Source organism: Aotus nancymaae, unplaced genomic scaffold (genome assembly GCF_030222135.1).
Source record: "Aotus nancymaae isolate 86718 unplaced genomic scaffold, 86718_ANA_hifiasm-v0.15.2.pri h1tg000008l, whole genome shotgun sequence".
Classification (NCBI taxonomy): Eukaryota; Metazoa; Chordata; class Mammalia; order Primates; family Aotidae; genus Aotus; species Aotus nancymaae.
In genome coordinates this window covers 18,585,093-18,612,321 of record NW_026988419.1, presented here as the reverse complement: position 1 = coordinate 18,612,321, position 27,229 = coordinate 18,585,093, and the positions used below count along the sequence as shown (strand labels likewise).

Genomic DNA, 27,229 nt, shown 5'->3' with positions numbered 1-27,229 from the left:
GAAGCTTTTAGCAAGCACCTCGCCTGTTCCCGTTCCAGGAAAACTTTCAGTGAAGTAGGTAAGAATGCCTCATCACATCAGAAAAGTCAATTTCAATTACTATAGTATTATTTTCATACTGTCATAAGTGCAACTACGTGAATATAAAAGAATAAATTGATGATAAAACTTTAAATTTTTATCAATGGAAAGATGAACAATTAAAAGAAAAACATAATTGCTTTAAAATATAAAGGGCTTTATAGCTATTTGTCAAGTTCTCAGAAGACATAACTTCTACCAATCTAGGAGTACTCAGCTAATATTTGTTGAGCACTTATAATACCATGTGCTGGGCACCGTCTTATAGAGTTTAACTTGATTTTCTCTGTTTGTTTACAACACCTTGAGGTAAGTGCTATTATTACTTCTAGTTAATAGATGACGAAGCTAGGGCTAAAGAAGCTATGTAAGTTCTCCCAAGGACACACAATTAATAAAGTCTAAGGGAAAAACTGAAGGAGAGATTTCAACTCAGTTAATGTTTTTCATCATATGTGTAAATTCATGGCCTGGTTTTTATGTAAGTGAGGCTTGATTGTCCTTTTAGAGCCCAGTTTGGTACACCATATTATCATGTCCTTCTTACTAGGGCTTTTGTTTTATTGTCTTTTATTTTATTGTCATGGGGATGAATAAGAATCACTTATTGGGGGGGGGGTGCCAAGATGGCCGAGAGAAACCAGCGCCCCAATGCAGCTCCCAGCGAATGAGACGCAGAGGGCTGGAGGACTTCACGGTTCCAAACAAGGTGCGGAGTTCTTTTCTGTGGGACTGATAGGGCACTGGAATTGGGCCCAGGAAGGAGCCGCAAGGTGAGAGCTGCCCAGGGGGACAAATCAAGACGGGAGGGGCGCGTTTCCATCTGAAACATGCAGCCGGCTAGGAGGGTCGGGGAACTTAACCCCCTGGGTGCTCCGTTTCGGATCCTGTGCTTGCCTCATCCCTCCTGCAACCCAGAGTCCACAAAAGCGCTGCCAGACTGTGGGGCGCCTTGGGTAGTCATGCAAATCTGAGCAGCCGCTTCTGCAGGACCTGCACGCTGTTGCAGGGAACTGGGCAGAGTTTGGACTAACGCCAGCGGGACTTACTGTCCCACAGAAGGAGGCAGAGCTGAAAGCAGGAAAACAGACCATAAAGCCTGGCAGGCCCCACCTCCACAGAAGATAAACTGAAGCTCTTGCTAGAGAGGTTGGCAGCAAATACACCAGCTTGACCCCAACCAGGAAGATTGAGCTCTGGGAGAGACGCCATTGGGAAGGCGGGGCCAATCTCAGCTGCAAACAAACTCCAGGGATGGGCCACCCACCCAGCAACCTGACTGAACCCGAGAGAGCCCAGCAACGCCCTCTACAGGCCAAAAAAGATACAGCTCCAACCTCAATAGAAAGAAAATGTCAGCTCAGATACTCCTCCTGAAATCACCTTAAAGGGAGATAAATTCACAAAGATGGGGAAAAAACAGCACAAAAAGGATGAAACCACCAAAGAACAGAACACCTCTTCTCCTCCCAGGGATCACAACTCCTCATCAAGGGAACAAAAAAAGACAGAGAATGAATCTGATGAATTGACAGAAGCAGGCTTCAGAAGGTGGGTAATAACAAACTTCTCTGAGTTAAAAGACCATGTTCTAACCCAATGCAAAGAAACTAAGAACCTTGAAAGAAGGTTAGACGAAATGCAAACTAGAATAACCAGCTTAGAGAAGAACATAAACGACTTGATGGAGCTGAAAAACACAGCACGAGAACTTTGCGAGGCATACACAAGTTTCAACAGCCAAATCGATCAAGCAGAAGAAAGGATATCAGAGATAGGAGATCAAATTAATGAAATAAAATGAGAAGGCAAGATTAGAGAAAAAAGAGTGAAAAGAAATGAACAAAGCCTCCAAGAACTATGGGATTGTGTGCAAAAACCTAATCTACGCTTGATCAGCGTATCTGAATGTGACGGGGAGAATGAATCCAAGTTGGAAAACACTCTTCAAGATATTATCCAAGAGAACTTTCCCAACCTAATAAAGCAGGTCAACATTCAAGTCCAGGAAATACAGAGAACACCCCAAAGATACTCTTCAAGAAGAGCAACCCCAAGGCACATAGTGTCAGATTCACCAGGGTTTAAATGAAGGAAAAAATCCTAAGGGTAGCCAGAGAGAAAAGTTGAGTCACCCACAAAGGAAAGCCTATCAGACTCACAGCAGATCTCTCAGCAGAAACCCTGCAAGCTAGAAGGGAGTGGGGGCCAATATTCAACATCCTTAAAAAAAAGAACTTTCAACCCAGAATTTCATATCCGGCCAAACTAAGCTTCATAAGTGAAGGAGAAATAAAATCCTTTACAGACAAGCAATTGCTGAGAGATTTCATCGCTATAAGACCTGCCTTTCAGGAACTACTGAAGGAAGCACTAAACAGGGAAAGGAATAACCAGTACTGGCCACCGCAAAAACATACCAAATGGTAAAGAATAACGACGAAATTAAGGGGCCACATCAATTAATGGGCAAAACAGCCAGCCAGCAACAAAATGGCAGGATCAAATTCAAACATAACAATATTAACATTGAATGTAAATGGCCTGAACGCCCCAATCCAAAGACACAGACTGGCAAACTAGTTAAAAAGTCAAGACCCATCAGTGTGCTATATTCAGGAGGCCTATCTCACATGCAAAGACTCAAATAGACTCAAAATAAAGGGATGGAAGAAGATTTACCAAGCATATGGAGAGCAAAAAAAAAAAAGCAGAGTTAGCAATCCTAGTCTCTGATAAAACAGACTTTAAGCCAACAAAGATCAAAAGAGACAAAGAAGGGTATTATATAATGGTAAAAAAGATCAATGCAACAAGAAGAGCTAACTATCCTAAATATTTATCCATCCAATGCAGGAGCACCCAGATACATAAAGCAAGTTCTTAAAAGACCTACAAAGAGACTTAGACTCCTGCACAATAATAGTGGGAGACTTTAACACTCCACTGACAATATTGGACAGATCAATGAGACAGAAAGTCAACAAGGGTATCCAGGACTTGAACGCAGATTTGGACAAAGCGGACCTAATAGACATTTACAGAAGACTCCACCCTAAATCCACAGAATACACATTCTTCTCAGCACCACATTGCACTTACTCCAAAATTGACCACATAATTGGAAGTAAATCACTCCTCAGCCAATGCAAAAGAACGGAAATCATAACAAACAGTCTCTCAGACCACAGCGCAATCAAATTAGAACTCAGGATTAAGAAAAGAACTCAAAACTGCACAACTTCATGGAAACTGAACAACTGGCTCTTGAATGTTGACTAGATAAACAATGAAATGAAGGCAGAAATAAAAACGTTCTTTGAAACCAACGAGAATGAAGATACAACGTACCAGATCCTATGGGACACATTTAAAGCAGTGTCTAGTGGGAAATTTATAGCAATAAATGCCCACGTGAGAAACAAGGAAAGATTTAAAATCGATACGCTATCATCAAAATTGGAAGAGCTAGAGAAGCAAGATCAAAAAAACTCAAAAGCAAGCAGAAGACAAGAAATAACTAAGATCAGAGCAGAACTGAAGGAGATAGAGACACAAAAAAAACCTTCGAAAAATCAATAAATCCAGGAGCTGTTTTTTTGAAAAGATCAACGACATAGACAGACTGCTAACTAGACTAATAAAAAAGAAAAGAGAGAATAATCGAATCGATGCAATAAAAAACAATAAAGGGGAGATCACCACCGATTCCTCGGAAATACAAACCATCATCAGAGATTACTACAAACAACTCTATGCACATAAACCAGGGAATCTGGAAGAAATGGATAAATTCCAAACAATATAAAAAGAGGGAATCCTGCCTAACTCTTTCTATGAGACCAACATCATCCTGATACAAAATCTGGCAGAGACACAACTGAAAAAGAAAACTACAGGCCAATATCCATGATGAATATGATGCAAAAATCTTCAATAAAATATTGGCAAACCGAATCCAACAGCACATCAAAAAGCTTATCTACCACGATCAAGTAGGCTTCATACCAGAGATGCAAGCCTGGTTCAGCATATACAAATCTATAAACGTAATTCACCACATAAACAGAACCAAAGACAAAAAACCTCATGATTATCTCAATAGATGCAGAGAAGGCCTTTGACAAAATTTAACAGCCCTTTATGCTAAAAATTCTCAATAAACTAGATATCGATAGAATGTATCTCAAAACAATAAAAGCTATTTATGACAAACCCACAGCCAATATCATACTGAATGGGCAAAAATTAGAAGCATTCCCTTTAAAAACTGGCATTAGACAAGGATGCCCTCTCTCACCACTCCTATTCAATATAGTATTGGAAGTTCTATCCAGAGCAATTAGGCAAGAAAAAGAAATAAAGTCATTCAATTAGGAAAAGAAGAAGTCAAATTGTCCCTATTTGCAGACAACATGATTGTATATTTAGAAGACTCCATTGACTTAGCCCAAAACCTCCTTAAGCTGATAAGCAACTTTGGCAAATTCTCAGGATACAAAATCAATGTGCGGAAATCACAAGCATTCGTATACACCAATAACAGACAAACAGAGAGCCAAATCATGAGCGAACTCCCATTTACAATTGCTACAAAGAGAATAAAATACCTAGGAATATAACTAACAAAGGAGGTAAAAGATCTCTTCAAGGAGAACTACAAACCACTGATCAAGGAAATAAGAGAGGACACAAACAGATGGAAAAACATTCCATGCTCATGGTTAGGAAGAATCAATATTGTGAAAATGGCCACACTGCCCAAAGTAATTTATAGATTCAATGCTATCCCCATCAAGCTACCATTGACCTTCTTCACAGAACTGGAAAAAACCACCTTAAACTTCATATGCAACCAAAAGAGAGCCTGCATAGCCAAGACAATCCTAAGCAAGAAGAACAAAGCTGGAGGCATCACACTACCTGACTTCAAACTATACTACAAGGCTACAGTAATCAAAACAGCATGGTACTGGTATCAAAATAGAGATATAGACCAATGGAACAGAAGAGAGACCTCAGAGGCAACGCCACACATCTACAACCATCTGATCTTTGACAAACCTCACAAAAACAAGAAATGGGGAAAGGATTCCCTGTTTAATAAATGGTGTTGGGAAAACTGGCTAGCCACATGCAGGAAGCTGAAACTAGACCCCTTCCTTACACTTTATACAAAAAGTAACTCCAGATGGATTAAAGATTTAAATGTAAAACCTAACACCATAAAAATCCTAGAAGAAAACCTAGGCAAAACCATTCAGGACATAGGCACAGGCAAGGACTTTATGACTAAAACACCAAAAGCATTGGCAACAAAAGCCAAAATAGACAAATGGGACCTAATTAAACTTAAGAGCTTCTGCACAGCAAAAGAAACAATCATTAGAGTAAACCTGCAACCAATAGAATGGGAAAAAATTTTCACAATCTACGCATCAGACAAAGGGCTAATATCCAGAATCTACAAAGAACTAAAACAGATTTACAAGAAAAAAACAAACAAACCCATTCAAAAGTGGGCGAAGGATATGTACAGACACTTTTCAAAAGAAGACAAATATGCGGCCAAGAAACATATGAAAAATACTTATCATCACTGGTCATTAGAGAAATGCAAATCAAAACCATATTGAGATACCATGTCATGCCAGTTAGAATGGCGCTCATTAAAAAATCTGGAGACAACAGATGCTGGAGAGGATGCAGAGAAACTAGGAACACTTTTACACTGTTGGTGGGAGTGTAAATTAGTTCAACCATTGTGGAAGACAGTGTGGCGATTCCTCAAGGATCTTGAAATAGAAATTCCATTTGACCCAGCAATCCCATTACTGCATATATACCCAAAGGATTATAAATTGTTCTATCATAAAGACACATGCACACGTATGTTCATTGCAGTGCTGTTTACAATAGCAAAGACCTGGAACCAACCCAAATGCCCATCGATGATAGACTGGACAGGGAAAATGTGGCACATATACACCATGGAATACTATGCAGCTGTAAGAAATGATGAGTTCGTGTCCTTTGTAGGGACATGGATGAACCTGGAAATCATCATTCTCAGCAAACTGACACAAGAACAGAAAAGCAAACACCTCATGTTTTCACTCATAGACGGGTGATGAACAATGAGAACACTTGGGAACAGGGAAGGGAACAACACTCACAGGGCTAGGTGTAGGGGTGGAGGGGAGGGGGGCACAACATCGGGGGTGGGGAGGAGAGAGAGGGATAACACCTGGAGAAATGCCTGATGTAGGCAATGGTGGTGGGGGGACGGAGACAGCAAACCACCATGGCATGTATATACCTATGCAACAATCCTACAGGATGCAGGATGTGCACATGTACCCCAGAGCCCAATTACAATAAAAAAAATCACGTATTATTCGAGCACATATATAATAGAATTAGTTTGCTAAATCCATAGCTGCTGAGGGTTCTAAGAGCAACCAGGGGCAGGTAGACTTGACTGATGGCTAACTCATATAATGACATGCTGTGATAACAGTCCTTTAAGATCTGTTTATCAGGAATTAGCTTCTGCATCATGGAAAATCTGTATCAGAGCATTACTAACAAAGAAAGTACTGTTTAGTTGCAATCTGGAGACAGTCCATTAAATCCTATTTCAATTCTCCTATCACTCCTTTTATAATTAATCATATGACATCTAAAATAGATACAATGTACATTATTTGGGTGATGATGGATATGCTAAAAACCCTGATTTGATCAATACCAATCCATGTATGTAGCAAAATTGCCCTTGTATCAAATATATAAAAATTTAAAAGATAACAAAACACCAAATGCTTCCACGCATGTGATCTTCACAAGTCTGTCATTACCAATATACTAATTTTAGAGATCCATAAAATCTCATGTATTTTAAGTCATTCACCTAAGGGTTCACACGAGCAAAGCCAGTTCTTGTGCCAAAAGCTTAACATTTCAAATTCTGTGCGTATTTATAATATTAAGCTTTTCCTCAATAATTGAAAATAATTTATTTTTTTCTGGACAGAATGAAGACCCTTCCATTAGATCATGATCCCTTTATGAACACGATCCTGGAGATTCTAACAAATTACTGTACTTTAAACTATTATATATAGAACATGTCCTATTAATTCACCACTTTAACTAACAAAACTTTTCTTAACAAAATAATATGTGGCTTTTTTTTCTCTTCACAGAAAAGAAAGTCTTAGGAGAAAATAGCAATGTATTGTTTGGGATAATATATTTGTCATGAAGTACTATCTAAGTAGCCTTTGCTATCTGAGACTCACTAGAAAAGACCACTTAAAATGAACATGCTTAGAATTAGAACCAAAAGTTAATAGGAAATTGTGGGGAAGACATTTGATAAAAAGTTTATATTTATGAAACATTAAATATCTATTTTAGAAATGTATCATTTATGATAAAATTTGGGTTGTAATTATAACTATGCATCAATTGTTAGTCAAAACAAAGACTAAATAAAAGCACCTTTGGGGTATAATTTTTCTGACCAAGTCATATCATACAATATCCTTCATTCTAAGTTTAACTTCCTAAACATAGATCATAAGAAAGGGCACTATTTTCCCCAAAGTATTCTAGGGCTCCATTAATTTCCCAAGGGCCTCTCTTTGATATGCAAGCCAGTCTCTTGAAGCTCCTAGGCTGTCACCATTCCTGCCAATTTTCTTTTCTCCAACTGATTACTGGGCTAATTCCACTGCTCCATCTTCAGTTGTCAATAACTCTGTGATTGGAACACTTCCCCACATTATTTGCATCATCTTCAGAAATTCCTGCCTCTTTTTTTTTTTTTTTTTTTTGAGACCAAGTTTTGCTCTTGTTGCCCTGGCTGGAGTGCAAAGGCATGATTGTGGCTCACCACAACCTCCACCTCCCGGATTCAAGTGATTCATCTGCCTCACCCTCCTGAGTAGCCGGGATTACAGGCATGCACCACCACGCTTGGCTAATTTTGTATTTTTAGTAGAGATGGGGTTTCTCCATGTTGGTTAGACTGGTCTCAAACTCCTGACCTCAGGTGATCTGCCCACCTCTGCCTCCCAAAGTGCTGGGATTATAGGCATGAGCCACCGTGGCTGTGCCCGCCCAGAAATTCCTGCCTCTTAAAAGAATTGCAAATTGACCAGGTGCAGTGGCTCACGCCTGTAATCTCAGCACTTTAGGAGGCTGAGGCAGGTGGATCGCCTGAGGTCAGGAGTTTGAGACCAGCCTGGCTAACATGGCGAAACCCATCTCTACTAAAAATACAAAAAACAATAATAATAATTAGCCAGTAGTGGTGGCGCACACCTGTAGTCCCAGCTACTCAGGAGGCTGAGGCAGGAAAATCACTTGAACTTGGGAGGCAGCAGTTGCAGTGAGCCGAGATCATGCCACTGCCCTCTAGCCCGGGCAACAGAGTAAGACTTAGTCTCAAGAAAAAGAAAATGCAAATAATACTTTTCAAACAATGTGCACTGTATTTGAGTTGCATTGTCAAATCTTTAACCTAAACTAAAGAGAACATTAGGACTGTATGGACTAAATTTTCAAGGAGCCAATTTTGTAGAGGATTTTTCTTTTTTTTTTTTTTTTTTTGAGATGGAGTTTTGCTGTTGCCACCTGAGCTGGAGTGCAATGGTACAATCTTGGCTCACTGCAACCTCTGTCTCTCCCTGGTTCTAGCAATTCTCCTGCCTCAGCCTCCCGAGTAGCTGAGATTATAGGCACCTGCCACCATGCCCGGCTAATTTTTGTATTTTTAGTAGAGGCAGGGTTTCACCATGTTGTCCAGGCTGGTCTCGAACTCCTGACCTCAGGTGACCCAGCTGCGTTGGCCTCCCAAAGTGCTGGGATTACGGGCGTGAGCCACTGCACCCAGCCTAGAGCACTTTTTCCAGTTATAACTTTTACTTCCTTATGTGGCCTTAAATGTAAATTTAGATAAATACTTTAACAACAATATCTTGTGTATAACATGTTAAAATGAATTTGGAATTTATTAACACATATATCATAAGTTTCTGTCATGGAATTCCCCAAGTTTAATGTTCTCTAGCATATTGGTATTTTAGGAATTCTGGTTCAGTTAAGATAGCAAAAGAGAGCAATTTAAAGGAGAGAAATCAACAAAAAGTATTTTTTGTAGCATTTTACTTTTGAAAAACTAATTTATATCACTAGTTATGTCTCTAGATCAACTTGTAAGATGTCTTTTCTCGGAATTACAGAAACAGGGGCTGCAGTACCAGAGGTGAAGTTAGCTAATTACGAACGTGAATGACAGATCTGTTACCCTGTCATAGACCCTCTCTCTGGAAGATAGGCAATTTAATCTGTTGAATATGGAAAGTTACTCTCTTCTCATTCACATTATGAAGGCAATTCAAATCTCAAATAATTTGAATTCCTACTAAGTTGAATGAACAGAACCATCTCATACCTGAAGCATTGGAATCGCCTGGTTTAACAGATGGAAGGAATTCATGAAAAGCGGTGACTTATCCATCCACTCTTGAGATTTTTCTCTTAATTCCGCCAGCTGCCTCAGAGTTACATTGGACTTAATGACAAAGAAATGAAGGAGATATGATTTGTTAGTATTTTGTCTATATTTCAACAAGGTATTTTAAGGTTGTTTTGTTACATAAATCAAAAGACAGTTCTAAAACATGAAGTTAGAAAAAAAAAAATGTCAGAAATTTCCCACATGGTCAAAAGTTTCAAATGACAGCTTTTATAGGGTCAAGTTCAATGTATAAAAATCCTGGAAAATTCCGGGTTTGATTCATGTCCAGAGTGAGTTTACAGCCAAAATGAAAGCATGGCTTTTGGAGTTCTTACTAGTTTTTCATTTTTACCAACAATACACTCAACTTTACCACGAAAGAAACATCCAAGTTCAAAGACAGCAGAAGGATATTCTTATGTATTGCTGATGAGAATAGATATGTTACAGCTGTTTGGAAAGTAATTTGACAATGGCTATTAAAATAAGATACAATATCCTTCAGTCCCTCAATTTGAACATTCATCTTACTCAAATAAAAATACTGCTACATAAAACCATATTCACAAGAATATTTGTTGCCACATTGTTTACATTAGCAAAAACAAACAAACAAAGAAAAAACACCACTGGAAACAAATAAAAAAACACACACACTGAAAACAAATTAATGCCCAATACCTGAGGATTGGATGAGTAAATTCTGTGTTATGAAAAAAGTTTGCAATCTTTAAAAAGAATGAATTAAATTATACCTACTGAGTTGGAAAAATTTCCACAATGTATTCTTGTATGAGAAAAGCTATATAGAGAAAAGGATTAAAATACAATATCATTTTAATAATGCAAAGACCAAAGAACTCTGCATATGAATGTATATGTGGTATAATAATCTTTGGAGGATTAGAGTAATGGAATAAATTATAGGAAGATGCATATATGAATGCTAGCATACATTAGCTTATATGAAAGGAAGAATAGGATCAAGAGAAGAGCAAAAGGGGAGGTGAGAACCAGGCACGAAATGGGGGAAAAAAGACCACACTTAAAACCTAAGCTCATATGCTGGTGAGGTTGTGGAGAAAAAGAAACACTTTTACACTGTTGGTGGGAGTGTAAATTAGTTCCGCTATTATAGAAGACAGTGTAGCTATTCCTCAAAGACCTACAGACAGAAATACCATTTGACCCAGCAATCCCATTACTGAGTATATACCCAAGGGAATATAAGTCATTCTGTTATAAAGATACATGCAACTGTTCATTGTAACACTATTCACAACAGCAAAGACACTGAATCAACCTATATGCCTATCAATGATAGACTGGATAAAGAAAATGTGGTACATGTACACCAAGGAATACCAGGCAGCCATAAAAGAGAATGAAAGCCTGTCCTTTGTAGAGACATAGTTGGCGCTGGAGGCCATTATCCTTGACAAACTAACACAGGAATAGAAAACAAAAAACCACATGCTCTCACTTATAGGTGGGAGTTAAATGATAAGAACACATGAACACGGAGAGGGGAACAACACCCAGTAGGGCATTTCAGAAGGTGGAGAGCGGGAGGAGGAAGAGAATCAGGAAAAATAACTAATGGGTACTAGGCTTAATACCTGGGTGATTAAAATAATCTGTACAACAAACCCCCATGACACACAGTTTACCAGTGTAACAAACCTGCACTTGAACCCCTGAACTTAAAAGTTAAAAATAAAAATCAACAAATAAATGTTCATTCAGACTGAAAAACAAAGTTCATATATAACTTAATTTATGCAAAACTACATAGAAATGTATAGTCAGTAAAGCAAATAAGGTATTAAATCACAACTTTTATAAAAATGGACAGAGATCAAATTGAATGTTCTTTGATAATAATGATCTCTGTCTATTATTATGTAGAACATAAAATAATATTATATTCATATAATTATAGTTTAATGGCCAAGTAATGGTGAAACAGAGATTTTTCTTTTACTTTAGCTCTATCATTTTAAAAGTACTACATTTATAATTCAAATAATTAAAGCCAACTTTATAAGTGAGAGGGAAATACTACTATGGTTACATGAAATAGATGATAAGTATAGTTACTATTAACAATGTTGTCTTACTCAACATCTATCTTCTATACAAATGAAACATTAAATTGTACAACTAAATTGTACAACTAAATATGAAGCCAAGAATCTATACTTCAGGGATTTTTTTTTTTTGTTCCAACTAGTTATATAATATTCAATATTACTTTTTCTAGTACAATAATTTTTACATACTTTGAAAGTTGGACACCAGTTGTAGAGAACTTTTCTGCTTTTTGAGATAAATGGAAAATCTGAGGTCCTGCTTCAACTAACCTCATTCTCAAGTGTTACCATGGTTCATTTCTCTTCAAAGGGCTCCCACCCAAACTATACTGCTTGCACATATCCAGGGCCAAAGCTGAGAACTTTACTAACAGTTTCAGAAAGCCAAGGATAATAATAGTAGGCAAGATATAAAGAAATCAGACAGCTAAAGTAAATTCAGAAGTTGACTACTTTAAAAGTCGTCTTAATACTCAAAATAGAAACTGAGTTATAATGGTCAAACCTTTTCCATTATTGCCTTTGTGACTGGGTTATATGGTGCATACAAAATTCTTCCCAACAACATAGGTTTCAAGAAGGCCCAAATCACAGGTCCAGCAGGCATGTTAATGATGTCTTTATAAAGGGAGAAGCAAAATGGTGCTGGAAGGAAAAAGTGAAATAAAACCATTTAATAGATGTATTTCAAATCTATTTCCTCATGGCAAATTGACACAGATTATTCTTATCACATCCAAAAATACATGCCCTAATACTTCCTCTATTATTAACAGATGTGAGGCATCTGGTGTCAAAGTAAGAAAGCAACAAATCTTTTTTAGGTGGGAAAGTTTAACCCAATAAGCAAGCCCAGAATAAGTGATGGCATTTTGCCAAGAGGAGATAGAAAACATGAAAGCCACATTTCAGAATTGCTAACAGATCCATTTCACCAGCATTTACTTTTTGAAAAAAATACACAAAAACCGACCACTGGCATAGTACCAGATACATAAGAGCTGTTCAATAAATGTTTGGTGAATGAATAAAAAGATGAATAAGTGAATCCAATTGCTATACTAAACACCCATATATTATTTGAAAGAGCTCTCTGATCACATTTTGCATCTCCAAGTTTATAGATCAAGTAAATAGTTTTGATGTGCCACTAAACATTTATGGTTCTGCTGCAGTTGTGCAGCTCTGCCATGTGTGATAAAAATTCTAATTCTAGAGAGTTAGAGAAAAAGTATCAAGCCAAACAGATTTAAGGCAAGTTTTATATTGTCTAGAAGGCTCAGTGATGACTGACAAAATCTAAGTGTAGCACTGTGGTGAAGAGGATACGCTTTGTAGCAGAGGACCTGGGTTCAAATGACAGCTCAGGCACTTCCAAGTTGAGTGACACTGGCCAGGTTACTTACCCTCCTTGTACTTCATTTCCCTGTACTAATGTAATGAGTTAATGTATATAACATTCTTGACATGTGGTAAGTGCTGTATAAATATTTTCTATTTTTATTCTTGTGGAAAAATTAATACTTCATTTATCATTAAAAACTAAGAATAGACAATATTCTTATCGTCTTTAAGAACAATTGTCATACTTATTTTAAATTATACTCACTGGTATTTATGGGAATTCCATATTTTGAAGCAATTTGCTCTTTACTTAATTTATAAGTCAAAAAATCCTTGGTGTGATTGCCTTTTGGCCTCTGGGAAGAGGGCAGCATGGCAGTTAAATATTCAGTGGTAATTCCTTGAGAACATAATGCTTGCGAGATGGTGCTAAATGATCCTTGGGGTGTGTTAATTCGGTTGTTTCTGTACATTGCCTGTGAGACAAAAATTCACAATTTATTGACACTATATGAGCTTTAGATGCTACTGAAAACAAGAGAGAAAGAGAACCTGATATACTTAGAGTATCCTTATAGTTTCCATAATTCCTTTTATATGTGTATCCTAAATGTAAATGCAAAACAATAAACTTCACTAATTAAAGTGGCAAAAATTGTTGCTAGGGTAGAAGAGTTTCCTCGTAGGTGATTTTTTTTCAATGTACTACAATTGAAGCTTGACTATATTATAACTACTCAATATGACAGAAGAAATTTTTCAGCAAGAACATTACTGGGTGACTTTTCTACCTGTGTTAATGGAACACTTCTGGGCAGATGCATTTGTTTCAGGGATCTCATTTTGTCTAGCAGCGGATGTGTGCTGGAAGCCATCTGACTGAGAATCTGTCTTAGCCTTATGAAGAGCTCCATCATCTTTTCTACTGGCTTTTGATGTTTCCTTGGGAAAAACACCTAATAGAAACAGAATAAAAATAAATGACTTACGTGGAAAAACTGGAACCCTCAGAGATTGTTGGTAAGATTGTAAGAAGGTACAGCCACTTTGGAAAGTTTGAAGTTTATTAAATAGTTAAATGTAAATTTGCCACTCAACCTAACAGTTCCATTGCCGGGTGTTTACCTAAGATAAGTGAAAACCTATGTCCACACAAAGATTTGTATGTGAATGTTTATGGCAGCATTATTCACGATAGCCAAAAAGTGAAAACAATCCAGGTGAATGGATAAACAAAGTATATATTCTTAAAATGGAATACTATTTGGCAATAAAAGGAAATGAAATAGCGATACATATACATGTATGAAACTAAAACACATTATATTAAGTGAAATAATCCAGACAGTAAGACCACATACTTCATGATTCAACTTATATCTTTTTAAAAAGGCAAATCTGACCAGGTGCAGTGGCTCATGCCTGTAATCCCAGCACTTTGGGAGGCTGAGGTGGGTGGATCATCTGAGGTCAGGGGTTCGAGACCAGCCTAACCAACATGGAGAAACCCTGTCTCTATTAAAAATACAAAAAATTAGCCAGGTATGGTGGCACATGCCTGAAATACCAGGCTGCTCAGGAGGCTGAGTCAGGAAAGTCGCTTGAACCTGGGAGGCAGAGGTTGTGGTGAGCCAAGAGTGCACCATTGCACTCCAGCCTGGGCAACAAGAGTGAAATTCTGTCTCAGAAAATAAATAAATATAAATAAAAAGGCAAATTTACAGAGACAGAAAATAGATTAGAAGTTGCCTGGGCTAGAGATTGAAATGAGAGGTAACTGTAAATAGCCTTGAAGTTTCTTTTGGGGATAATGGAAATGTCCTAAAATTAGATTGTGGTAATAGTTGCACAAAATCATATATTTACTAAAAAATCGTTGAGTTATATACTTAAAATGAGTGATTTTATGGTATATAAACAATGTCTCAATAAAGTTGCAAAAATAGATGATTTTAGAAGTCATAAAGGCAAATGTCAATTACGTATTTCTTCATGTATACTATTGCTCAAAAATCATATAATATGCACCTAAAAATTAAAATAAAACTGTCAAAAGGCTTACACGATTTATCAGGCTAAGTGATTTTAATCCCATAATGCTTATGTGCTACTGGAAGAAACACTGAAAATGTCTTAAAATATTAATGTAATTTTTTATCCTCTTATTTCATTTATTCAGGAAACATTAATTAAATGCCTGCTGTGTTCCCATCACTGGGAGAAGTGATGGCTATGCAGTGGTGCTCAAGCTGGCACCATCTCGGTACTCAGGGAACTTTGACCTATTAGGAGGAACAGATATCAAACAAGTCAATGAACCAAAGGCTGGGGGATATGAGAAGGTAGGGAGTGTTTAGCTAGGAAAACAAAGAAGACCTTTCCAAAGCATAATCTCAAAGAATGAGAAAGAACATACCATTGGATGAACAAGAAGAGGAAGGGCATGGGCAGAGGGGCAAAGCTGTTTTAGGTCCCTGAGGAGAAAAAACTCCAGACATTTCCAAGGAAGTCAAAGACCAAGATTATGAACACAAGATTCAGTTGGAGAGATAGCTTTGTGTTCATATCTCCTACAGTGCACAGCTCTCATTCATGAAGATACAGTTACCTCAACAGCACAGCTGCTAATTCCAGTCATATTTTAAAAATTAGAACCAACATTTTTTTTCTATTTTCTATTGCCAAGTCTATTCTATTCTATTGCCAATTCTATTCTAATGCCAAAATTCTAGGCATTTCCACATTAACGTGAAATAAATGGGTATGCCCATGTTTAATGGCTAGACTCAACAACAGATATTTAGTTTGATATCTGCTCTGTAGAGGCATTATAAAATTAAAGTTAAAATTTTAGGTGAAATAATAATAATCTCATGTCATATGTATTACAGGTTACAGTTTATGTAAAATAACCATTGGTTGAGTTAATGGGTATTTGCTGCATTTCCCTATGGGCCAGGCACTGTTCTTTGCATTAAAATATTTCAGTGAACAAAGAGGCCCTTGTGGAACTAACATACTAGTGGAGGTAGACAGCAAATACATTTTAAAAATGGGCCAGTCACGGTGGCTCACACCTGCAATCCCAGCACTTTGGGAGGCCAAGGTGGGAAGATCACTTGAGGTCAGGAGCTCAAGACCAGCCTGGCCAACATGGTAAAATCCTGTCCCTACTGAAAATATGAAAATTAGCCGGGTGTGGTAGCATGCATCTGTAATCCCAGCTACTCGGGAGGCTGAGGCACAAGATTCACCTGAACCCAGGAGATGGAGCCTGCAATGAACCAAGATGGCATCACTGCACTCCAGCCTGGGTGACAGAGAGAGACTCTGTCTCAAAAAGAAAAAAAAAAATAGTTTAAAAATGAAAATTAAATAAAATATATAGTTAGCTGGAAGTAAAACAGAAACCAGAATAGGAAAAGGGGATTTGAGAGCACTGTAGGCACCATTGGTTGCATTTTAAATAGGGTAGTCAGGATAGACCTTACTGAGGTCAATGTAAAGCAAAGACAAAAAAAAAAAAAAACAATATCCTTGCAACTCATGTGAAGGGTTGTCTCTAGAGTTGTGTTACACAGCAACCCTGGAGCCAGGGTCCGGAAAGTAGCCAAGTAGAAAATGAGATTTTACTGATGAGGAATAGTTGTGCAGATCATGAGGCCCTTGTAAGATTTGGGGATTTACTCGAATCAAATGGAGATCCACTGGAAAGTTTGGAGCAGAAGGGTGATATAATGTGACTTTAAGTTTTAAGAGGATGACTCAGGCTGCTTGCAAGATGGTAGGGATGGGGGTAGAGGATAGGTGTGGAAGCAGGGGCTCTGGCTAGGAGACCATTGCAGAAATATAGGTTTGAGACGATAATAACTCAAAACAGGATTACTTGTAATTAGTCCAAAACATTTTTGTCCCTTTGGCTATAATGTCTCAAAAATACGTCAGCTATTTCCTTTTGGTTGTTCTTACTACAGAGAAGGACAATTCTTCAGTGTTTTTAAGAAAATGTAAATATTTTTGACCCAGGTTAAATTTGGGTGAACACGGGTGCTTACTTTTCCTATGTTTATATATTTTTTCAGTTATTTCTTAAATAAGTACTCACAAAGCATCTGCATATTGCAAGATGAAGTCATTGCTGATTTTGCTAAGCCCTAATAATGACCATTCGTTTTTTCTTCTGGATATGTAATGGTAGCCTCTATCTAAATTGATGAAGGAAACATGAAATTTTTTTTAGAACACTGAAACAAATTCTATTTTTAATTAAGAAAACCCTTTTTCTGAGGCTTTTTAACCCAATTATTTTAAAATAATTGCAACATTTGCATTTAGCACTTTTGAAATACAACATTTGTATTTCACAATAATAGTATGTATTAAATTTGATTATTGGTCTCTGATACACAAACCAAGAATTAGAAAGGCAATAATATTTGTTTCCACATCTATAAAACGTGCAAAATTGCACTATATGATCTCTTAAGTTGTGTTTAGCTTTAAAATAATGCCAAAACCTGGATAAATGGATCTCATCCCTCATAGTAGCAGTGAACATACATGTATAATGAAATATTCTTATATAAACTATGAATAGAAACATATTTAACCGACAGCAACTTGCCTTGTATGTGAAGTTGTAAATGTCTAAGTAGTGCAGAAGAGTGAGTCCGATGAGGTAAGACTGCCGGGATCTCTCTGAAAGAGAGAGGTTGCAGAATTCCTTCATTGCATCTTCCAGTTTGGGATTGGTGATATTAGTATCACAAGAGTGCAGCCAGAACACCTGAGAAATAATCTGCAATTGAAGGAAGAAAAATATTTCAGCTGTGAATCATTTGAGAGTCAACTGTTCATTTTAAGAGGTTTGTTTTTGTATACTCTAAATTTTAAAATATAACAAAAAGTCCTCAAGAATCAAACAAGTTTTAATCTAAAGCACTAATTACTATTAATAAAACTATAGAGAATTCATGGTTCACTTAATAAATAAGTTGGGATGCTGGGCATGGTGGCTCACGCCTGTAATCCCAGAACTTTGGGAGGCCAAGGAGGGCAGATCATAGGTCAGGAGTTCAAGACAATCCTGACCAACATGGTGAAACCCCATCTCTGCTAACAATACAAAAAATTAGCCGGGCGTGGTGGCATATGCCTGTAATCCCAGCTACTCAGAAGGCTGAGATAGGAGAATTGCTTGAACCTGGGAGGCAGGAGGCAAGGTTGTAGTGAGCCAAGATCGTGCCGTTGCACTCCAGGCTGGGCAACAGAGCAAGACTCCATCTCAAAAAAAAAAAAAAAAAAAAAAAAAAAAAAGACATCATTCAGGATGACTCCCAGATTTCTTGCCTGAACAGCTGGGTGAATGATGGTATCAAGGAAGGTAAGTGGTTTGAAGTAAGTTTGGGAAAAATACTAGTTTAAGATTTTGTTCCCTTTAAAATCTTACTCTTAATAAATTCAAATTGCATTTAATTTTTGTAATCATTCAAAGTCAAAATCTCAGGCAACATACTCTGTGGGTCCAGAGATGTAAAGCAAAGAAAAAGCTCCAAATCATACAATGATCTGAATCATCCATCTTGAACAGTAATGCTCCTGTAGATAGTGAGGTATGACTGTGCAAAATAAGATGCCATCTTTATTACCACCAAGTTGAAATAAAGAGAAAAGCGTATAACATTCAAGGCTGTAGGAACTTTTCCCTCTTTCCTCTTGAATGTAATAAGAATATACCCTCTCCATTTACATGCTTTATTTACTAAAATGAACCTGTTCTAGCAGAAGCCAAAAATGTGATTGCTGAAATTATATCTTAGGGTCAAGAATTCAAAAGGTGAGGTTAAAGAGAAAAAGGCAATGGATATTATTTACTAGTACAAGAGGAAAAAAAGTAAAGGCAAAGCTGTTTTAATTTTTTTTATTGGGGAACCAATTAAAATGACCAGAGATAGCTGCAGTATTTTCTAAGGGAGCCTTAAAGTCTTTTTATAAACTTTATCCAATATTGGAAAGTAACTGGGCTGTGCTTAGAAATGACATATTCTGTCACATGTAAGTTCTGAATGGATGAGGCTTAAGCTCTGCAGCTCTTTTGGAAAATTTTCATGACACTTTCATACAATGGACTTGGAAAAAGAATAAAAAATTAGACATTTTGAGTGGAAAACTCTATTACCAGCATATGAAGAAATGACATTATTCATTTTCACATCAAAAAATGTTTACTACAACTGCAAAGCTACCCTTAGTTCCCTTGACCACATCTGTCGTATATGCTGTGTCTTTCTGTGGGACTTTTAAAAAGTAAAAATGAGTATCCATTTTTATTTTAGTTGCAAGCAATAGTAAATAGTGTCCATTTATTTTTCCCCAATTAGGTTACTGAAGTTTGACTTTGATAGCCTATGAGGAGGTACAAATTCACCTCAGACAATGTGATTGTAACAGTGAATATAACTCTTTAGTGATGGCATCAATTGTTTGAGGAAGCCATCTGAGGGTAAAGAAAATGAAAAGAACAAAGAGGGCATGGGAAAGGAGAAGGAAAAATAAAGAAAAAAGGAACACACGGTGATAATATTCTTGCTTCAGAATTTTTCTTTTATCTTTACTTAAGCATTAGTCCTCCATGTTTATTGTTTCCACAGAAAATGCACTCGACTTAGCATGCAGCTTCTCAGTGTTTAACTGGTAAGTGCTCAACAAATGCTAAATGCTATTTAAATTTTTAAGAACTGCATGTAAGTACAAACACATGACACCCCACCTCGGCTCTGTTATCAGGGATGGGAATGGCCAGTAACTTGTCGATACTCCTGTTGGACATTCCTGTTGTTCTTCTTAGTTCTTCTTTCAGCTCTTCAACATTTTTAAACATTTCTATTAACTGACCTGTAAGAAGAAAAACGTAAAAAGAAAACACATGTTGGTTTGTAAGGTCACTCTTTTTAGTAGGACTAACATAGAGAAACCTTCTAGACTAAAACATACATGCCTTGTCAGGAGCAGTGTCTCCCAGTTCTGGCAAACTTTGCATATTTAGGATCTATTTCTATCTGATTCAGATTTGTTCTTATTATGATATCATAAACCCAAGGTAACAGATTGCTCTGGGTTATACATTTTCCTTAGGTATCTACAACTCAAGGTTGATTGAAGGAAAATAAGCTTTCCTCACAGATTTTGATTACACAATGCACTAAATAAATATCTCTCCATTTGATTTAAAATATCACACAAATTCAATGTTTTTTAACCTGGGATCATGTAATATTGTCAATTTAGGACAAAGTTTGATAAATCCGCACATACTGCCACAGAGCATTTTTCTTTAACTACGGTCACACTACACTATAAAGGGTTTTTACAGTCATCATCTCACTTTTAAATAGAATGTCTTTAACTTCAAACTCTTTTAGGACAGTGATTATAATTCTTTTATTTCCAGGTCATTAATGGAACAATAAACAATATTTTGATTTTAGCAGATTGTAATAATCATCCTGCAAATGCCTTTCAATTTCTTTTATTAAGTATCCTTCATGCAAATATGTCTTTTTTATTTTTGAACATAGTGCCCTTCCAATTTTGTGGCTGCCCATTGTCCAAAAGTCAGAATGCCTTTCTTTTCAGTATTGAGGAAATATGCAAAGAAGAAACATATTTCATGATACATCATGCTTGGAATACTAATAGAAAGTTCTGAATTGAGATTTCTGTAGACAGCAGTGCATCCTTTTGGGTTTTTTTCTATCAGATTATTTTCACAGAAGCAAATAAATTTCATGGTTGCCCTTACAGCTGACTATAGGATGCACTTTAATATATCAGAGAAACGAAAGGTGAATAGTCTAACTAGTTAAACTTTTGAAGATCTTTTTGCTGTGAAATCAAATTTCCCTGTTTCATTCTCTGCTAGCTTTCTGTGTGTTTACTTTAGACAAGTAACCATATTTGAATGCTTCAGGTTTCTCATGTTTAAGGGCAGATAGCAAAGCGAGTTTGGTTGGGAACTTCAAAAAAAGCCTTTTTTAAACTGCAGCATGAGGATCACATGCATTCTAATAAGACAAGATTTAAAATGTGGATGGGGAAACACCTGGCTTTTCAGAAGCATCTGCACTGTTATTGACATGCAGCATGGCTTCTATGGTCAGTATCAGCTGTGTGATGTTTTCCAAGTAATTCATTTGCAGTGCCTGTTCTAGAAACCTGGAATGAAACAGAAAAGAAGAAATTCAACTAGGTATATCAATATTTTGGAAGAGATTTCACCAGAGAAGACGACAATGGAAAAACTTACTGATCCATATTTAAATTAATTTTGCTTGGATCCCCAGTCAGCAAATCTCTCACTTTTGTAGATATGACATTGTCATGGTACAGTAAGCTGGCTACTATTTCAGTGCCCAGCTCTGCTGCTTCCAGGAATTGCAGATCAAATTCACTGTCTTCACACAGGCTCTTAAAGCTGAGAGCAGAGAGCTGGCATGATTTCTCTATCAGATTGGAAGTTTCAGATTCACAAAGAAGTTCAGTCAAGTTTCGAAGTTGAGACAGCTTTCCAAAATGGGAAAAGAGTGGGAAATAGATCAGTTACAGTTTTCTACATATATAGTGGTTGATAACAAGCAACCACAACCGATTTCCTTTAAGAAAAACATTCTGCATATGTATTGGGTTAGTTGGCATTTGATGTTAGTTTTATTACGAAGTACTACTCTCTGTCATTTGAGTTTACTGATCTTGTAAAGAACTTGATAAAACTTTTGGGCCGATTAGAACTTTCTTTCTCTGTGGAGTCATAGGTTTAAAAAATGTAGTTTGGTTTTATCCAGCTTAACTCACAAATACTTCAACTGATTTTATATTTTCATCTATATTTTAAATCCTATGAAAGGGAAGATAGAAAGAAGGTTTGTTTTGGAACTTTTAAAAAGCATTTCTTCCACACACCCATTAAGATGGCTACTAATAAAAAAAAAAAACCAGAAAATAACAAGTGTTGGAGAAGATGTGGGGAATTACAACCCTTGTGCACTGTTGGTGGGAATGTGTATATGTGTGTACACACACACACACACACACACACACAGAGGGTATATTATTAAGCCTTAAAAAGGAAAGAAATTCTGACACAGGCTGCAACACGAATGAACCTTGAGGACACTGTGCTAAGAGAAATAAGCCAGTCTCAAGAAATGAACAGTGAATGGTCTAATACTATGTGATTCCACTTATATGATGAGGTAGCTAGAGTAGTAAAATTCATAGAGTCAGAAGCAAAATGTGGGTTGTTAGGGGCTAGGGAAGTAGGGAATGAGGAGTTGTCGTTTAATGAATATGGAGTTTCAGTTTTACAAGATGAAATGAGTTCTGGAGATTAGTTACACAACAATGTGAATGTACTTAACACAACTGCACTGTATAGTTAAAAATGATTAAGAGAGTAAATGTTATATTTATTTCACCACATTTTTTAAATTTTTTTTTTTTTTTTTTTTTGAGATAGGGTCTCACTTTGTCACCCAGGCTGGAGCACATTGGTACGATCACAGCTCACTGCAACCTCGGCCTCCAAGCTCAGGTGGTCCTCCCACCTTAGCCTCTTGAGTAAGTAGCTGGGACTGCAGGCATATACCTGTATGTCTGGATAATTTTTTGTATTTTTTGTAGAAATGGGGTTTCACCGTGTTACTCTGGCTGATCTCAAACTCCCGGGCTGAAGCCATCTGCTGGCCTCAGCCTCCCTAACTACTGGAATTGCAGATGTGAGCCACCATGCACAGCCAACAATTTTTAAAGGTTAACAAAAAATTTTAAAAGCCTTTCTTGAACTGCTGAATGAAGATCACGTTCATTCTAATAAGACCATATTTAAACCATGGATGAGAATACACCTGATTTTTTGGAAGTGTCTGCACTGTTTCTGACATCATCTTCCTCCCTCAGGTATTGTAGGATACTGGGTGCTTTTGTCCTTAAAAGCTCTTAAAACATGCTTAAAAGGGGCTTAAAAATCCCACACCCAGAGGAAAAAGAGAAAAAATGAAAATCAAATAATTTCCTACCCTGTCAGTGCTATCAGTTCACTATGTTCTATGTATTCTGAGGATATATTGTATGCCCTGCATCCTGGGGAAAAAATAATATATGCCTCTGGGAAAACAAATTCTATTGTGCTTGGAAGCTACCCTGGAGCTATTTCTTTTAAGAAGGGAAATAAATTGGAACAATATCCTAACAAGCAAATATATATGTCATTCATTGCAGCTCAGTTTCCAATCAGAAGTTACATATCGACAGAAATGAAGTATTTTATGGTACCAGCAAATGTTTTGGAATATTTATTTCTATCTTATCAGATACAAAAGGCACAATGATGTATCTTTAATGAGAGATTTATAAATACACATAGGTCATAGCAATTAAATGTTGATTATCTTAGATAGTAAATATCATTGGTCTATTTTCCATTGTAATTAATATTATAATTTATCTCTGGGTTTGAACTATTCAAAAATGGTTTTATATATACAAAAATTCTACTTACTAGTGTTACTGCTCTGAGAAATTTTCCATTCTGGAATTGACCCAGTCACTGTACCACCTGTAACTACATTTGCCACTCTATTCTTTCTTTTGATTTTCCAATTACTAGATATTATTAAACCTGCAATAAATGGAGTGAAGCCTCTATACCACATTCTCCAGTGACTTTTTCTGGTAAATTATTAAATTAAAAGATAAATTCTGTTGGGCTAATATATTTGTTTTAATTGAGCTTTGAGGGTGTTGTACATTCGAATGACTTTTACCCAGTAGAGACTGAAATATGTTTTTTAATTGCAAGTTTGGTCTACATGGGTGGGAAACCAGCCAAAGTCCATATAGTATAGTCTTGGCTTAGTGAGATAAAAGTTATAGAGAGGAAATTGGAAATCTAGCCACACTGTGGCTAATAGGCTTGGTTCTCCAAAATAAAAATATAATTCAGGGCCAATAATATGGAATGCCTTGAGAAGCATATCCACAAAGAAGCAACATTATGATCATTTCATATTTGTCATTACTTTCTACTTTATTCTGAGAGCAATACATGCATTAAAGTCCTAGAAGCTTCACAGATCATTAAAAATCAAAATAAATTCAGTGAATTTCTTCAAAAGTGTGTGTCAACTTCAGATTCCAGATCTGCCAAAGCTTCATACAAAGCCCTTCTCTCTTTCATCACGTGTAAAAGTTCAGGCCTAAAATAGAACAACGGAAGACTAACGCCATTTCCAGCTGTGACTGAATTCCCCAGTGCCTGATACTTTTCAAATGCATCTGAATCAGAATCTTAAGTGGCATGATGATATTGATCTCACAATAGCATGAGCATAAAATAAAGCAGCAATATTCCTGGGCTCTTGGTAGGTAAATAGAGGGAAAAATGAGTCTATTTAAAATTTTAAAGGTGTTACAATAATAAAAACATTGTGTTATTTGTATTTCTGCCCCAGATAGGAAACACCCACATTATGTGTAGCTCTCCAATCAGGAAGTCATTCTTCCCATCAAAGCAACTGGAAAGAAAAAAGATTAAAAAATGAAGGGAGGAGAAAACACAAAAGTTCTAGAAGAGCAGAATGTTCAGGCAAGGAGAAAGAGCTGGGAAAAGTCACTGATGAATGACAGGGTTCACCACCATCTTAGGAATATCATGAATAAACTGTTAGAATGGGTGTGCCCTAACTGATGGTCACAATCATGATACTAATTATCAGGGTGGGCAAAGCAGGGGAGTAAGAGCATCTCTAACTATGGAACTCTAGGAATTTGTCTTCATTCTTTCAGTAATAGGTACTGAGTGTTTCCCATGTGTCATACTCTCTGCCAGGTGCTGGGGATGCAATGCTAAAGGAACAGACCTGGCATATATTCCTCATGGAGCATGTGGTCTCAGACTGAATGGGTCCCATCAATTTCACACAGCAGCCATGTTTGTTATAAATGATAATAGATTTTCTACTCAGGGGAAAAGATTGTAGTTTATTTCCACTTCTGTGGCTTCTAGTACTTTTTCCATAATGTAACCCTCATGGAGAGCATTTTATTCAAATTGGGGATGATGTTTTAAATTATTTTTAGCCCCAATCCCATCCCATTAGTATAAATGTTTGAGACTGTCATGTTTCCATTCCCCTAGTGTATATTATATGCTTCCTGGTGACTTTCTAAGTCAAGAACTACAATAAGTAATTGCTCAGGGAGCATGATTACATCATCAGTGCTCTGCTTTAACACCCTCACTTTTTCATACATTCATGAATCAAGCCTTAAGCTCCTACTATGTGGGGCTTTAGGGGTAATGAAGGCATAATTTCATCAGCTTAAACTCTAGTGAGGAAACCAGATCTGACATATAAAACAAACTATAATGCCAAGTAATGAGTTCCAAGGCCAGAAATCTCACAGTCATTGGAGATGTCACCTCAGTAGAGATGGCTCTTTCTAAAATGCAAATTTCACCTTCTTCAAATTCACAACTTTCATGGTCAAATTCAAACTCCTTGACAAAGAAGTCAGAATCTGGGCTCAGCCTCACCCTGCAGCCCTCTTTTCTGCCTATCCCATGGGCATCTTCTGTTCCAGCTGAACACGTGACTGCAGATAGCCTCTACCTATCTTTCAGGTTCACGTCTCTATCTTCTTAAACTCAGGACTCTATGTTTAGAATCCACAACTCCCCTAATTCTACATAGCCTTCAAAACTCAGAGAAAACATTATTTTCTCTACAGAATTTCTTCTTTCCATCTGCATCCCTTACAATCCATGTTAGATCTCCCACCTCCACGCACAGAAGCCTCTATCCACATACAACACTTAATCTCACTGTATTATAATTGTCGGTCTGCTTTTCCATCTCCCCACTTTGGGGTTAGAGGGTATGTCTTACAAATAAATAGATTAGTATTATGGGAGCACATATAATTGATAGAAACAATGAATAGATAAATATTATAGGCGCACAGAAGAAAAAGTCATTATCCTGGCTGAAAAACAGCGAGAAAGGTGATACTCTAATATAGAAGAAGGGATGTTTAAACTTGTCCTTGAGGGATGAGTAGGAATTTTCCAGATGAATGCACAACTTCCTTCTCATTTGCACAAACAAATAAGATAATGCTAAATTAAGTATATTAGAAATTTTGATGCATGTAGAAGACTAGGGCTAAAATGTAGGCAATGTAACTAGCACATTTATTTGTAATATACATGGACATAATGTTTTACATGCCTGCTTAATTATACCATGTTCACTATACAAGTCATCTTGCTTGCCCTGAATAAACCAGTTCTAATTTGACTTCATTCCTGACTATGTAAATCCAATTAAATAGCTATTCTTACTAGGAAAACAGCTTTCAAATTTTAATAGGGTTATTTAAAAAATAAACTAAATTTCATGATAACCTATATACTATATGCATGAAATAAACAGAGAATAACAGACAAATAAGCATAGAGAGATTCCCACTTTGGAGTTTTATTTTTGGGGGGTTGCTTTTTCTCACATTCTCCAGTATCATAAATTTTCATATGACTTACTTACTTCTGCTTCTGATGACAATAATAACAGAGTGAACTACATTTTGAGATTTTTGTATGCTGTGAAATCTAAAACATCAGCTTTCAAAATCTACTTTTACAGATTTTAAAACTCAGGATATCTCAAATTAGAAATCATATTGTGAATCTTTTTTCAAATCTCTTTCAAATTATGAGGCTTAATATGATAACTACTATTAACCATTCTCTTATGAATGTACATACTGTAATTAGGCTCTTGTGGGTCATTTCATGCAGAGATCCCCACTGATTAAAAACAAAATACCATTATATAACATTGAACTCTTTAAAAAAAAAATTAATTTCTTTTTTTTTTTTGAGATGGAGTCTTGCTCTGTCACCCAGGCTGGAGAGCAATAGTGTGATCTCAGCTCACTGCAATCTCTGCCTCCTGGGTTCAAGTGATTATCCTGCCTCAGCCTCCTGAGTAGCTGGGATTACAGGCATGAGCCACTGCATCCAGCCATAAACTCTTTTGTCACCTTTTTTCTAGAGTCATAAGAGGACCATTATAAATCTAGAGTTAAAATAGAATCATTATTTACAAAGATCAGATTTAAAACT

At 36.8% G+C, this 27,229-nt stretch overlaps 1 protein-coding gene across 1 annotated transcript in view; it reads right to left on the bottom strand.

The window, feature by feature from the left end:
- The window catches only part of ABCA12 (ATP binding cassette subfamily A member 12), a 210,021-nt gene that overhangs the window by 71,486 nt on the left and 111,306 nt on the right, over positions 1-27,229 (bottom strand). The window contains exons 12-19 of the mRNA XM_064372813.1: positions 21,353-21,609; positions 21,149-21,261; positions 19,817-19,941; positions 17,672-17,845; positions 13,839-14,003; positions 13,313-13,523; positions 12,209-12,348; positions 9,545-9,664 (exon numbers count right to left, since the gene is read on the bottom strand). Of these exons, the coding sequence (XP_064228883.1) occupies positions 9,545-9,664; positions 12,209-12,348; positions 13,313-13,523; positions 13,839-14,003; positions 17,672-17,845; positions 19,817-19,941; positions 21,149-21,261; positions 21,353-21,609 (1,305 nt within the window). The remainder of the gene's footprint in view (positions 1-9,544; positions 9,665-12,208; positions 12,349-13,312; positions 13,524-13,838; positions 14,004-17,671; positions 17,846-19,816; positions 19,942-21,148; positions 21,262-21,352; positions 21,610-27,229) is intronic.